Consider the following 16,634-nt stretch of genomic DNA (forward strand, 5'->3'; position numbering starts at 1 on the left):
GCATTAATTACACTTTAGAAAATAGGCTCTTGTGGCCTTTTGAAAGTTCATGAAACAACAGCAGGAGACAGAGCAAAGAGGGGAAGATAAACAGAATGTGACTGTCGGAAACAGAAGAGGCAAAGGGAGATAAATATGTGCATGCATATGCATAAAGTCATTAATGTGATTGAAAGTGAGAAAAACGAAGGCTGAGTAGGAGAAAAGTGGAGTTGGATGAGAGCAAAGGGCAGGTACAACGAGAAAGAGAAACGTAATAAAAAAAAAACTCAGATCAGGAAGCTCAGGTAATGGAGGAAGAGATGGGATGGATGGAGGCCAAGTCTCCCAGCATTCCCTCCCCCTGTACAGGCCAACTCAGAGGAGGAGTGTAGGTGGGAGTTAAGCACTTCTCCAGATGTAGTTGACTGCTGCTTCTTGAGTCTGACTTTCACCAGACAAGCCTCCATCACACTTCTTGCTCAGTCAAGTCCAGGGATAAACAAACGTACGGAAGGTTTACGAGTCATCTGCAAATAATTACACACTTCGTCTACGAGTGTAACGTTTTGCTAACAGGAATCCAGAGGTAAGTTGCAATATTTGTTCCAAGGTACTCAAGTTGAGATCTGTCTCAGAATCTAATTATCACAAATAGCTTGCCTTTTTTTCAGAACTTTCTTGGTCATAAATATTTCAGTGCATATTGAAAAGTTCACTGTAGTTCCCCTTGGACATTAGGGAGAACTTTGTGGTTTCATTAGTTCACTAGAGTTTTATGCTATTCAAATGAATTCACATAAATTTTGACTTATGACCTGACATGTTAAGCAAAATTGAAGCCTGCACAAAAGTTAACTTCAAAAGTGGTTTGATGATCTTAAAAATATATCTGATGTAATTATGTATGAATTTAGTTAATATTTCAAAAGTGAAGCAAACCTCCATCTCAGGTCCAGAGCAATCAGTCAGTTTTCTACAGTATTTCAAGTCACTCAAGATCAATTAGAATTAATTGCAACATAAATTATGCCCTCAAAAGTAAAAGCATATCTGATTTGAATGAAACTTTAATATGCTCAATCACTTGCAATATACTGTATAGTAATCTTATGATTTCCAGCCTACAAGAAAAAAAGAAGGAAGGAAATATAGCATGAATAAAGCATAAGTGTATGTACGTGTAAGTAGTTTTCTATGTAAGCAGTGTGTGAAGCAGCAGTTAGTCAGTTCAAATACCTAACCAGATAGTACTAAAAGTAAATGGTTGGGATTATTTACAGGCCAGCGTAAATATTCATTCAGTCAGTCTGCCGATTATAGAGTAGCTATTCAACCTGCAGCTGCAAACATCATGAAAGAGTCAGGAATGCGGTGAGAATAAAATTGTCCAAAATAGTCTGAGTCATCATGGGTCATTATCTGGCCTCTGTCAGATGAATAAATCATGCCTGATGTTTCACCTTTTTGGCCGCTCTGCACTAAACAGCAGATTTGAGCAACCTAAGCTGGCAGAAAAGTAATAAAAATGCAAAACAGGGACCTCATCGTCTTCCAGCGCCTGAAATCTAAACATCCTTGTATTTAGGAAGTGCAACACTTGTCTTCTTCCTCTTTATGTAATTAAGTTGTGGATGAGTTGCCAGCTTGTGGTTGGAAAGCATGCGATGCTCTTGCTGAGACAAACACTTGAGCAATGATTTATTTTGTGTGGGCTCAGCAGCTCTGTGGGCGAGGACAGATTCTACACTAAACAATTACATGCCAATATATTTGTTGTCTGTATGAAACACAAAATGTTCATAAATATGTGCAGCGATTAGTTGTCAGCTAGCATCACATTAAATCATTTTGTGAAACAGTGTGTGCTTGAACATTTTTCATTTTATTTTCATGCAGTAGTGATATGAACCTATAGACAGGCCCAAATGTTACATGTTGCTTAGACTATTACACACACAGGGATGTGCAGCAGCACACAAACATCTTAAAGTCAAGTCGAGCTTTATTTACATTTCGCTACATGTCTGGACATACAGAGGAACAAAATGTCATGTCATGCAGGACAACAGTACTACAAAAATAAATCATAAATATAAACACAACACTGGACATCTAATTTTTTTAAAAACCTATGCATAACTCAATGGTCTTTTGCACACATTGTTACAAAATGTTAAACTACTTTCTGATATCTAAATATAAGGTATGTGACATAGGAAAATTTGGTCAATTTCGAACCCTAAGAATTGGCCCTAATGTTATATTGTTATGGGAAGCAGACGGACAAGGAAGGTGAGTGAATTATTAACAATGTTTATTTTCAACACATGAGCACATAAGGAGAACGGAGGAGAAGTGAGTGGAGTCCGGTTGTGCGGATGATCCTTGGTGGCAGGCTGGATGACTGATACTGAGGGAGACCGAATGCACACACCAGAGGGCTTGCGGGGAAGACAGACTGATGACAAACACAAGGCAGACAGGACACCGGGAACACTGGACAAACTAGGAGAGACAGAGAGCAGATAAGTACAATATACTGATAGCGAGGGTTAGTGATTACCAGGAGGTGTTCACTCAGAGTCCGCTTCGTAGGAACGAGACCGGACACTGAGTGAAGTGAGGTGTGTGCTTATGTAGTGACTATGAGTGATTGGGTGCAGCTGTGTGTGGTTAATACTCAGGTGATGGTGATCTTTGCGTGATGCTGGTGGAAGAGCCTGGCCAATCCGTGATATTACCCCCCTCCCCAGGGCCCGCTCCTGAGGGCCTATACCTCCGACGCCGTGGTGGTCTACCACGTCCACGAGGTGCTGGAAACTCGGGGTGATTGGAGTGGAACTCTTCCATAAGTGCAGGATCTAATATATCTGATCTGGGGACCCAAGATCTCTCCTCCGGACCGTATCCCTCCCAGTCGACAAGATATTCCAGCTGACCACCACGACGTCGGGACCGTAGAAGGTCCTTGATCTTGTAGATGGATCCGACTTCCGACATCAGTGGGGGAGGAGGTTCCTCTTCATGGCCAGGCTCTGTGGAGGGAATCAGAGGGTCGTGAAAGGGTTTGAGGAGTGACACGTGGAATGTGGGGTGGATCCTATATTGTGGTGGTAACTGTAACTTAAACGTGACGGGGTTGACCTGCTCCAGAATGGTGAAGGGACCAACAAATCTGGGACTAAGTTTTCGGGAGGGCAGTCGCAAGCGGATGTCTCTGGTGGAGAGCCAAACTTTCTGCCCCGGCGCATAGCTAGGGCCTGGAATCCTCCTCTTGTCGGAGACCTCCTTGGCTCTGCGAACTGCCCTCTGGAGATGGTGATGAGCATCGTCCCAGACCCTCTCGCTCTCCCGGAACCAGTAATCCACTGCGGGGACATCAGAAGGTTCGCCATCCCAGGGAAAGAGTGGAGGTTGGAAGCCCAGAATACACTGGAATGGCGTAAGTCCGGTGGTAGGTTGCCGCAGGGAATTCTGGGCGTATTCCGCCCAGCCCAGAAACTGGCTCCAGGAGTTTTGATGACCGTGACAGAATGTTCTGAGGAACCGCCCCACTTCTTGGATTTTCCTCTCTGTCTGGCCGTTGGTCTGTGGATGATAGCCAGACGAGAGGCTGACGGTCACACCTAGGAGTCTGAAGAAGGCTTTCCATAGTCTGGAGATGAACTGGGGTCCTCGGTCCGAGACTATGTCCTCAGGTAACCCAAAGCATCGGAAGACATGGTTGAATAGGGTTTCGGCGGTTTCCAGGGCTGTGGGCAGACCCTTCAAGGGAATCAGACGGCAGAATTTGGAAAATCGATCGACAATGACTAAAATGCAGGTATTACCTTCAGATGATGGGAGATCTGTCATGAAGTCAACTCCTAGGTGTGACCAGGGGCGGTTTGGGATGGGCAAGGGATGGAGTTTACCTGCAGGTAGATGGCGAGGACTCTTCGACATAGCGCACTCTCTACAGCCTTGAACGTATCTCCTCACATCCCTCGCCATGTGCGGCCACCAAAAGCGTTGGGATAGCAGCGAGAGGGTGTTGTTGGTCCCGGGATGTCCTGTGCCCAAAGATGTATGGGTGGAATGGATCAGATCTACCCGTTGGTTTTCAGGAATGAAACGACGATTGGGGGGACAGCCCGGCGGAGTCCTGGATTCGGGAGTGGTGACGACTGTAGGAGCGGACCAGGTGATGGGACAGACCGTGATCTGTTCTGGAAGGATTCTGGCTGGGGTCTCCATGATTTCTGGCTGATCATAAATTCGGGACAGTGCGTCCGCTCGGATGTTCTTTGACCCAGGTCGGTAAGATATTGAGAATTGGAATCGGGAGAAGAACAGGGACCATCGGGCCTGACGAGGACAGAGTCTTTTGGCTTCTTTGAGGTACTGGAGATTTTTATGGTCTGTAATCACCTGGAAAGGATGTTTGGCTCCCTCCAGCCAGTGTCGCCATTCTTCCAGGGCAAGCTTTATAGCCAATAGCTCCCGATTCCCGATGTCATAGTTTCTCTCCGCCGGGCTGAGCTTCCTGGAAAAATAGGCGCATGGATGGAGTAATGTTGGTGTACCATGATGTTGTGATAGGATGGCTCCTACTCCAGTTGTCGAGGCATCTACCTCGACCACGAACGGGATTTCAGGATCTGGGTGAGTCAGGAGTGGAGCTTGAGTGAAGGCTTGTTTGAGGGCTTGGAAGGCTGCGTCAGCTTCGGGAGGCCAGGAGAGTTTCTTGGGTTGGTTTTTGAGTAGGTTGGTAAGCGGAGCGGTAATGAGACTGTAGTTGTGGATGAAACGTCTATAGAAATTGGCAAACCCTAGAAATCGTTGGAGTTCTTTAATAGTTGTTGGTTTTGGCCAGGAGACAACGGCAGTGACCTTCCCCTCGTCCATGCGAACCCCTTCATGATCAATGATGTACCCCAAGAACTGAACAGACGGTAGATGGAAGGAGCATTTTTCAGCCTTGAGGTACAATTGATGGTCTCTGAGGGTTTGTAGGACCTCCGCAACGTGGTGGCGGTGTTCGGCCTCACTCCGGGAGTAAATCAGGATGTCATCAATGTAGACTATGACGGAGATATGGAGGAACTCCCGGAGGACTTCGTGGATGAAGTTCTGGAATACGGAGGGGGCGTTGACCAGACCATAGGGCATGACCAGGTATTCGTAGTGCCCTGTAGGGGTCACAAACGCCGTCTTCCACTCGTCCCCCTCACGTATTCTAACCAGATTGTATGCGCTGCGGAGGTCCAACTTCGTGAATACCTTGGCTGATCGGAGTTGTTCCAGGGCCGCAGGGACGAGAGGAAGGGGATACCGGAACTTTGTTCCTTGATTCAGAACTCGATAGTCGATGCAAGGACGCAGCCCTCCATCCTTCTTGGCCACGAAGAAAAAGCTTGAGGCAGCGGGTGACGTGGATTGGCGGATATACCCCTGACTCAGTGCTTCCTGAATATACTCCTCCATGGCCTTAGTTTCTGGAAGGGACAACGGGTAGATCCTACCTTTGGGCATAGGAGCGTCTGGCAGCAGGTCTATGGCGCAGTCCCATGGCCGATGTGGAGGTAGCTGGGAAGCTCTCTTGGGGCAAAAAACGTCTTCATATGCGGAGTATATCTTCGGGATTTGAATGGATCGTTTATCTACTGGACTTTCAACTGACGTGACATAGATAGTAAGGGGTTTCTGAAGTTGAACAGGTAGGTCGGGAAAACATCTGGTTTTGCAGTCTTCACCCCATTTTCTTATCTCTCCTGTGCCCCAAGAGAGGATGGGATCATGCTTCACCAGCCACGGGCGCCCTAGAATGATGTCCATAGATGCACCCTCCAGAACCAGAAATTGGATCTCCTCCTTGTGGAGCAATCCCACTTGGAGATTGATAGGTTCACATTTGCGATGGATACGTGCCTGGGAATGGATTGCGTTGGTTATGGGTTGGATCTGGTAGACGTGCGTCGAGGCTTCGGTGTTAAGATGGAGCTGGCGACAGAGGGCGTACGAGATGAAATTTCCAGCTGACCCGGAGTCAATGAGGGCCGTGACTGAAACAGATACAGAAGGGGTAGTTAACTGGACATTGGTGGTGAGAGGATGCATTTTTTCAATGGGAGAACTGAATACACTCACCAAGGGACGTGCTGGACGAATGGGACAGTCCAGCCTGACATGTCCTTCGGCACCACAGTACATACATAGACCCCGGGTCAGCCTCCTCTGTCGCTCAGTGATGGTGAGTCTACCAGATTCCACGATCATTGGTTCTGGTTCTGGAGGGACTGCTGGCTCTGGCGAACGGAGGAGTGCTTGGGGTGCAGATGGAAGATCGTGCTGGTAGACCCTCAGACCCTCTGAACAGCGGAGGGATTGTTGGATGAATTTCTCCAACCCCATGGTATCGTCGAGGGCTGCTAGCTGTAGTCGGAGGCTGGGCTCCAGTCCGAGCCGGTAGGTGGTGAGGAGAGATCGCTCATTCCATCCGCTAGCAGCAGCCAGAGTACGGAACCGGAGCGCATAATCCTGAGTGGACATGGCTCCCTGTTTGAGATGGTATAACTGTTCTCCAGCTGCTACTTCTGCATCTGCGCGACCGAAAACCTCCTTAAAGTACTTGACGAATGCTTGAATGGAGCTGGTTACCGGCCCAGACTGTTGCCAGATGGTTTCTGCCCACCGAAGAGCCGATCCAGAGAGAAGGGAGATGATGAAAGCGATTTTGGACCGATCTGTGGGATATAACTCAGGTTGCATGGTGAATATTAGAGAACATTGTAACAGAAAACCATTGCACTCCTCCGCCCCGCCAGAGTAGGGCGCTGGTCGAGCCATGGGACTGGATGAGTGGGTGGACGGTGAAGAAGTGCTCGGTGCTGGTGGTGCTTCGGGAAGTGGAGCAGATGGTGACAAGACTCTCTTCAGCGAGTCCACCAACTCCTGAATGGGATCGTGAGTGCTCATGCTGTTGATTGTAGTGGGTCCGGTCTTCTGTTATGGGAAGCAGACGGACAAGGAAGGTGAGTGAATTATTAACAATGTTTATTTTCAACACATGAGCACATAAGGAGAACGGAGGAGAAGTGAGTGGAGTCCGGTTGTGCGGATGATCCTTGGTGGCAGGCTGGATGACTGATACTGAGGGAGACCGAATGCACACACCAGAGGGCTTGCGGGGAAGACAGACTGATGACAAACACAAGGCAGACAGGACACCGGGAACACTGGACAAACTAGGAGAGACAGAGAGCAGATAAGTACAATATACTGATAGCGAGGGTTAGTGATTACCAGGAGGTGTTCACTCAGAGTCCGCTTCGTAGGAACGAGACCGGACACTGAGTGAAGTGAGGTGTGTGCTTATGTAGTGACTATGAGTGATTGGGTGCAGCTGTGTGTGGTTAATACTCAGGTGATGGTGATCTTTGCGTGATGCTGGTGGAAGAGCCTGGCCAATCCGTGACATATATGGATGGTTTTGACCATATTTGGAAGGGTCGTGAATATATTGCTCATATGAGCTCTTCTCTGATGCTCCAGCAGCTCATGTTAATGTCTGACAATCACACACTCACACATACACAATCAAAATAATCCTATTTCAGCTGTCAAAAAATATTTTAACAAAAACTAAGCAGATGCCTTGTTAAATCTTTTTAACTTGAAGAGGTAAAGAGGTTTATTTTAGCAAGTGTGTGAGTAGTGACAATATACAACTTATGCATGTTAGGGGTGCAACAAAATACATTTGTAATCTGTATATCCTGCATTTTGTGTTCTGACGAGATGTGAACACTTCGTGGTCATGCATAGCTGCCTGCTTCACAGAACTGCTTACTCTTTTTTTAAAGCCTGTCTCATGCAATCTTAGGGCCCATTTCCACTGAGTGGTAGTATGGGTCACCTTTATCAGGCTTGTGTTTCCACTGCCAAATGGTGTATGACAGAAAGTTTCAGTTGACATCATTTTCGCTTAAAGAAATGTCAAAGTAAAGTTGTACGGGTCGTTCACATATCATATGAGAAGCACATATGCTTTATACACACTTGTGTATAAATGTTCATTACTAACCTTTCTATAAACATAATTTGATTATAACTGCAGATCAATGATAATGCGAAATAGCCTACTGTAACGTCTGCAGTTATATAAAATAAATAAATAAATGCACTGTATATGAACACATCCAGCCCCTTACAGTCTCTAATGTCACAATTACAGAAAAAACTACACACAGCATACATTTAGTAATTATTTGGCTTCAAAAATACGCAACATACAGCCCACAGTCAGTGCAAACCTCTCATCTGTATCTTTAATCTTCGCCAGCACTTGTAACCTCTTGTTAGAAAGTAATTTCGTCATAATTATTCAAAATAGTCCAAAAGGTGATGATAATAGTAAACATTGCAGTTTGTTCATGTGTTAGATTGCTGAAAGAATCATTTGCTCCTTTGTTATTTTCTGGCTTCCCCTTTGTTTTTTTGTGCTTCACTCTCGGATTTGTCCATTTCTGAAAGGATCAGATGACAGAAGCACTTTAATAATCATGCGTACGTTATTATCATCTGCTCAAGAAGTTAATTATATCAAATATAGATGTGCGGCGAGTGCATGTGAGCTCTCTGTAGATAGTGAAACTGCTTGCGCTTTTAAACGGGCTCGTAAAACAACAACAGAACCTGGCGGATATTGTTCTTCTTGGCTTTGTAGCTGTTCATCAAGACGACGAAAAGGTTTGTTTAAGCTCGGGTCAACCATGGCTTGTTATTATATGTATATATTATTATGGTGTAATGTCCCGCTTCTGTATTTAAAAATGGCGTTTTTTTGGTTTTCATTCTCCTGGCTTATGTACGCGCTAGTGATGTTTCTCTGTAAACCAACAGCGTTCAGCTGCGCATCTAGCTCTGCCTTTTGGTACCATTTTGTTGTGCTAGGTACGCTTTCGAAAGGGTACCCAAAAAGTGTTACGGTGCTGTTTGCTTTTTGACTGTACCTTTTGGCCATTTCATGAGACTGAACAATGTTGTGCAGGATATTGTGCAAGAGAGGTACTAAAGATGAATATTGTGCAAAAGAGGTATTTAAGGTTTAATATTGTGCAAGAGTTATTTAAAATTGAAGCAAACAGTGCAACGATTGAGGTACTTTTACGGTGTAGTAAAGAGTTCTTGTAAGATGGATTTTAGATAAAGTATCAGGTTCATAAAGAGAGAAGAGTGTTTCTACAGTTGGTTTGTCAAGCCCACTCACATGTATGAAGCACAATTTGAAATACACAATGTTTCCAAGAGACATGGAGGGATTAAGAAAGTGGCTAGTGCAAATGTGCAACCTGATGCAAGAGTCAGAGAGATGAGAGGGTGTCTTTTCTACAGGTGGTTTGTTAAACCCACTAAACTACATACTGAGGAATGAATGGGGAGTGATGCAATTTTAGAGGGGGTAAATTGAGTTGAGTGCTCTAGCAGCCTGTGGGAAGAAGCTATTGAGTAGTCTAGCCGAGCAGGCTCTAATACTTCAAAAATTCTTCCAAATGGCAGCAGCTAAAAGAGACTGAGAAAGGGATGGGAAGAGTCTTTCACAATACCGCTAGCTTTGCTGGAGGACTGTGAAAGGAAAATGTCTTGAATGAAGGATCCTTTTCAGCTGTGTTCAGCGCCCAAAACACAGCCATAACTTATTAAAAGAATAAGGCTGCGTGTCCACCGAAGCGTTTTTTGCACTGCGCTGCATGCGCACAGTAATGCATGCGCTGTTCTAAACAACAATTGAGAAAGCTTCTACATCTGTCAAATGCATGCTCAGCAACTTAATACGCAGCCGGCTTTTTGCAGCCTAAGAACCAAACTTTCCAACCATGCACGTCGACCATTTTGTCTGTCCTTTTAAAAAGCAAAAGCTGATTCCGACTCCCTAAGTGCACCTGGGGCATGTGCTTTAGACATGCACTTTACACAGTTAAAATACTATGACAGTAAAAAGTATTGTGTATTCTAATCCTCTAATCAGGCATGGGCACAATTTTCAGAAACTGATGAGTCATCACACTACAAGCATATTGTGACATGACATCTAAACAAAACTTCTAGAAGACATTCAGATTCAGTGAGTCAAACATCCAATAATGGCCAGTGAGTAATACTGTCAGTTATGATTTATTTCTCCAAGTAAAATGGTAGACTGAATGCCAGTGTTGTGGGTAACGCATTACAAGTAATGCAAGTTACATAATAATATTACTTTTATAAGTAACGAGTAAAGTGACGTTTTTTTTTCATTTGAGTAATAATATTTAAGTTACTTAAAAAAAAAAAAATTTTTATCCCAAGTTAGTTTTTAGATTAGTTAATACACTTTTTTCAAAAAATAGTTTGCTGAATTAAAATCAGTGTAATCAAGTTGAATCACACTCAATGAGAAAATGAGTTCCCCGCAGGAGCAGACAAAACCAAGATGGCAGAGCCTTACATTTCTGTGATGGAAGTATTCTCATTATTTTGAACATACGAAAGAACAGAAGATTGTCTCAATGGGCAGGGATTTTACTGAACTAATAAGACAAAATTACAAAAATAGCAAATATTGCCTTCAACTTAATCTGCATATACGGCATATATAGTATCAGGAAGTTCTCAGAAGGTAACATTATTTAAATTTTGTTTTTATTTTTTAAGATAAATGAAGGTGTGGATTATACAGTGTGTCGTTAAATGCAGAGCTCCTCTATTTAAAAAAGAAAAGAAAAGAAAAATACCCAGCAAGTTCTGAAAGAGATCAAGCCTCAGGCAGGTATTAAAAAAGTAACTGAAACTGAAACTTATCGCATTCCTTTTCATATAAAGTAACTAAGTAATCCAACTACTTGCCTTTTTGGGCAGTAACTCAATATTGTAATGCATTACTTTCAAAAGCTTTCAAAAGCCAATTGCTGCTATAGACTGATTGACTGTGATGTAACACTTTGCTTTGCTTTGTAGTCACACTGTTCCTAAATCAGAAAATGGCATGAGACAGACATGGCTCCAGTGGGTGTACCTGCTCTCCTGATGTTGGCAGCTCTGGGTCTGCTGATCATCTTGCCCTCATGCCTCTATGCGTGTCCGAGGTCCTGCAGTTGCCCGAGCCCTAAGGAGGTGCACTGTACCTTTCGTCACCTTCCCACTGCCCCACGAAACCTACCACAGGACACAGAGAGACTCAACCTAGGGTAAGCTACTGTGTTGATGGCGTTAGTTTTTAATTGAAGCAGCATTGGTGGCATTTAGGAGACCAAACATATTCATGTTATCCCCTGCTCACAGTGTGCAGTTTTTAATATTCCTGAATGATTGTAGCTTGTCAGCTCACAGAGTGAATGACAATGAAGATGTACCAAAAAATATGTATATCATACTCACATGTAACACCTGAAGATTGACGTCATTCATTTGTGACACTTTCACTATCCAGTGTCCTGACATGATACCTCATGGCAAACATTTAAAAAAAAAACGATTATTTTTCTCACAGCGTGCCTCAATTATATAACTAAAATAAACTTTTTTGACATTTCCAACCGCTGGTTTGAAGTTGTCAAGCTGATTGCATCATCAGATCCAGCGCTCCTGTTGGTTCTTGGTTTGATGCTCGTCGCAGCTGTTGTCACACTTCAGGAAAGTGTCTGAAACTTTTGACATTGCCAGAACTTCATTGGAAAGAAAATCTGATCGCAACAGCCATTAAGCGGCTGTCAGTGAATATGTAAAACCAACCATCAAAGACCACAGATTTTAGCCTAGGATTACAGGAATCCTGGCTAAAATCACACAGTTTGAGCATAGCTTCAGTGAAAATAAAATATGCATGTACTGTACAAACCTCCCTGTAGTAGCTATAGGTGTCTCCTTTGATGGCTGGGCCAAAAAAATGTTAATTGGTCCAAACTTGAACAAAACTATTTTAAAAAAATTATTAGCAATTTAAATATTCAAAAGATACAAGGTATTTTGACTGCTACAACACCTCAAAATATTTGGACACTTAAAGGGTCACCAAACACCAAAACACATTTGAGATGTTGATATGACCCACGTTGCTAAAACACTATTAGGACACATATCTTTCACAAAAAAAGTGGAAATTAGAGTAAAATCGTACCTCCAGTTTGGAAAGAAATTTTGAAGCAATGTCACGGCGATGAGATTATCTGTACCATGGCCAATCGCAATAATGTCACGATGCTGGTACAAAGTGACATTATTGAGTTTTCAGCACATCTGTTTATTAATTCATGAGAAAGACTTGGTTCAAACCAATCAGCGTGAACTAATGTGAAGGAGATGCAACTTCATTAATATGCACGTTATAGCTTCTAAGAACCCTTTTACCTGTTACAGTGTTCAGAGAGATGCCACGTTGTGTCGCCTACGGTAATTCAAACAAGTATAAGAAGAAGAATTGTTTGAGACATGGGTCATCAGTGTTGCGTTTATAAGTTTACTGAAACAAAGGTTTGTTTCCATTTCCCCAAAATGACAGCACAGCTCACCTGTGGACCCACGTGTGTGGATTACAGTGGTTTGCTAACACGGGACAATAATATGTTTGTAAGGAACATTTTTTTTACCTGAGAGCTTTTTGAATCTGAAAATGGTAAAATCTGGATTTGCAACTCGTCTTCTTTAATTAAAAAAAAAAGCAGTTCAAGTTCGTGTTGGTTGTTCTGTGTCTACAGATTTGGTAAGTGTGTGATCAATGTTCATTGTTAATGGTTCTCCAGATGGCAAAGTTAGTTAGTATGATCAGCAGCAGGCCCGTGCACAGACCCTGACAGGGGTGGGGGGGGGGGGGGGGGGCGTGGGGGGTGATGGGCGATCGCAAAGTACAGACCGGGGGGGTGGTTGGGCGATGAGGGCAAAGGGGCAGTGGCTCTAGCCTCCGGGCCACTACCCTGTGCACGGCCCTGATCAGCAGTATCGTTTTTAAAGACATACTTTCATCAAAATGATTTAGTTACTAAGTTGACAGTAATATTGCTGAAAAAGAACTGAAAAATCGCACACTTTCACATAGCTCTCAGATCCGCTGTAAATGCTTCTCCACAAATCCCTGTGTGTGTTTGGGTTGACACTCTGAAAATCAGCGCGTACACATACTGAAACTCCGCTTTCATGCAAACCCTTCTGTCTTTCGCCACTCGACACTCCCACTTAAACAAAGCTAGACTCACCCACTTTCCAGAATTTTTTTCAAACTAGAGGTGTGAAAACATCCTGCTGAAACAGGGGGGTTTCATGGCCCTTAAAAGCCCCACACATAATATACAAAATATAGTCTGTCCTGTATTGTGACACTCAGTGGTTGTGAAATGTTAGTCTAAGTTTCACGTTACTCCAAACCTTTCTCCTGTGGAAAAACAAAAGTATTTTGAGAAATATGTTTTGTTGGCCATTCAATGGAAGACTTCAACTTTTGATACATATCTTTTATTGTATTTCAGACAAGAAAGTCATGTTTTTATTTTGGAGCTTTTACTTTATACACTGCCTAAAAATCAGTACACCAGACTGTGCAGTTTATCAGTCAATACCTTCCATTGTGTATTGTTTGTACCACTGTGAGATTGGGTTGTCACAATGATGTGAGATTTACTAACATTCACCATGATCGTCTTTGTCTGTTCTACAGCTATAACAGCATTGGGACAGTTGGGTCTTCAGATTTTGTCAACCTACGAAAATTGGAAATGCTTATGCTTCATGGAAACGACATCTCCTCTGTTTCTTCCGGATCCTTTTACCACCTCCGGTCCCTGCAGGTATATATTCATAAATGGTTATATGAGATCCACATTAAACACAGTGCATTTATCTACTGTATCATCTTTGTGTCTATACTTTCCAATAAAACGAAGCATTTGAGTAATTTACATTCTTTTTTGGCTTAGATACTCAAGTTGAGCTACAACAAACTGAAAAGAGTTGACCCCAGCTTATTTGAGGGCTTGACTAGCCTCGTACGGCTTCATTTAGACCACAATCTCATTGACTTCATTGAGCCTTTTTCATTTAATGGACTCACATCATTAAAGCTATTGCAACTGGAGGGGAACCGACTGCAGGACCTCCATTCTCACACATTTATTACAGTCTCAGTTCTGGGAACATTTTGGAGCTCAGGACTGCGGCACCTGCACTTGGCAGACAATCAGCTAGAATACTTACTGCCTGGAACTCTGCAGCACTTAAACAGGCTGGAAGTCCTCTCCCTGCATGGAAACCCCTGGGCTTGTGATTGCCACTTACATTGGCTCTTGGAGTGGAACAAGAATCATGATGGTGAAACTTCTTTGATTGCATTTCTGACCTTTGCACCACTTACTAGGGAATTTAGTGTATTGTAAAAGAAATTTAAAGAAACAAAAATCAGTAACACTACTTGAAGGGGGGTGTTCATAAGAACCTGAAACCTTTATAATCATGAAGTGACGTGTCATGAATATGAATGGGATTTTACGTTTGACATTAAGAGTAATTTTTCTCAGTTATGTCATTTTAAATGCAAGGGTGGTGACATTGTTTAGATGGATTTGTTGTGACATCTTGACAATACTAAGACAACATAACTTATCAGAAATCTGTCAAAAACATGAGGCCATTATAGTAGTATAATTAGTTATATAACATAAATAATTCATATATTTAGATACAGAGGTGGGTAGTAACGAATTACATTTACTTTGTTACATTTACTTGAGTAAGATTGTTGGGTAACGTCTACGTTACTTTTTGAGTACATTTAAAATGTGTACTTTTACTCTTACACAAGTAAATTATTAGAAAAAAATAATTACTCTAACTTCGCTACATTTGGCGGTGTTCTTCTATTACTGTCAAATGATGGTATATGTCAAAATATGATTCGTATGACTTGTTAACAAATATCGTGAGGCACCGCACTGGAGAGATTGGGTCTCGAGAGGTGCTTTAGAGACGCGTCCCCCTCTTTCTGTTAAAGTGTGCATGTCTATGTTGGTGTTGGAATGATGGCTGAAGTCGAGGTAGACATGCGAGTTTATACTGCGGTCATGCCATGTTGCCATCTGCGGTTATGATATCTGTGCAGTGAGTTTATCAGAGCAGGTCACCCACGGCCTTAATTTTTTCACTCCAAGATGTCAACAAGAATAGTTTAATAATGTCATGCACGCTGTACATCGAACTGACATTGCAACATACATGATTTACAGCTCCAACCTGAAAAAACATGTAGTAGTAAGTGTAAACATTATCCCAATTTGAATCTAACTGATTAGCCCAGCACATTATAGTCATTCATACTGTTAACCATTAAAAATATAACATTTAAACATTATTTTTAACATAAAAGGTGTTTAATATATATAATTATTAGCCCCCCTGTATATTTTATCAACACAACACATATCTTTGCCATGATGACAGCACATAATATTTGACTAGATATTTTTCAGGATACTACAGGATATTCAGCTTAAAGTGACATTTAAAGACTTAACCAGGTTAATTCTGCAAGTTAGGGTAATTAGGCAAATCTTTAAAGGTTTGTTCTGTAGACAATAAAAAAATATATATATTGCTTAAGGGGGCTAATTATAATGACCTTAAAATGACTTTAAAAACATTAAAAACTGCTTTATTTTAGCCGATATAAAACAAATAAGACTTTCACCAGAAGAAAAAATGTAGGGAATACTGTAAAAAATTCCTTGCTCTATTAAATGTAATTTCTGAAATATTTGAAAAAGATATATATATATATATATATATATATATATATATATATATATATATATATATATATATATATATATATATATATATATATATATATCTTCCTGAGACCCAAAGATTTTTTTTCTCTTTTTTTATGTGATTTCCTACATCCTTTGGGTTAAAAAAAATTCTACAATGTAGAGTTTTTACATATTGTTTTTATTTGTAATGTTACATCATGTCCACTGTAGTGGACCACAGGACCATTTTAGTTCGAAACGACTGCCACTCAGACAACAAAACTGTACAGGATATGGCTGAAAAGGGATATTAATTCAATATTTATGTAACAAATACAAAACAAAAGCCATTTTTACCTTTTCTACCTAACAGTTTAGTCTGAAAGAGCCGAACTCAAAAAAAAAAAAAAAAAAAAGATTTAAAACTGATTGCCACTCTCTAATTGTCTCTAATTGTCTGATTTTCAGAGTCTAAATCAGAGTCTCCCTCAACTATCTTATAAAGAATCCTCTCTGCTTCAGTTCTGCCCCCTACAACATGCAGTCATTAATTACATTAAGATGGTCCTAGTGTCCACTATAGTGGACATTTAAAAAAAGGATTATATTTTGAAACAATACATCTCAAACAAATCTAATTTATGACAACTGAGCAAAATGACAACTGAGCAAATGACAATGAAAATTTACGTAAGCATGCATAAAATCAGTGTCATGTCATGATTATAAAGCTTTCTTTAGTCTTATGAACACCGCCTTCAAGTAAAGCATGGGTCTCAAACTCAATTCCTGGAGGGCCGCAGCTCTGCACAGTTTTGCTCCAACCCTAATCAAACACAGCTGATCCAAATAATCAAGTTGTTCAAAAGAGTCTAAAACACCTTGATTAGTTGTATCAGC

At 41.9% G+C, this 16,634-nt stretch overlaps 1 protein-coding gene across 1 annotated transcript in view; it reads left to right on the forward strand.

Annotated features, from left to right (window-relative positions):
* Window positions 1-413: 413 nt before the first annotated feature.
* si:ch211-159i8.4 (immunoglobulin superfamily member 10) overlaps window positions 414-16,634 on the forward strand; it is a 31,932-nt gene continuing 15,711 nt past the window's right edge. Inside the window, exons 1-4 of the mRNA XM_056471761.1 lie at window positions 414-568; window positions 10,960-11,189; window positions 13,649-13,778; window positions 13,908-14,298. Of these exons, the coding sequence (XP_056327736.1) occupies window positions 10,999-11,189; window positions 13,649-13,778; window positions 13,908-14,298 (712 nt within the window). The 5' untranslated portion in view covers window positions 414-568; window positions 10,960-10,998. The remainder of the gene's footprint in view (window positions 569-10,959; window positions 11,190-13,648; window positions 13,779-13,907; window positions 14,299-16,634) is intronic.

This window comes from Danio aesculapii, chromosome 14 (assembly GCF_903798145.1).
Source record: "Danio aesculapii chromosome 14, fDanAes4.1, whole genome shotgun sequence".
Lineage (NCBI taxonomy): Eukaryota > Metazoa > Chordata > Actinopteri > Cypriniformes > Danionidae > Danio > Danio aesculapii.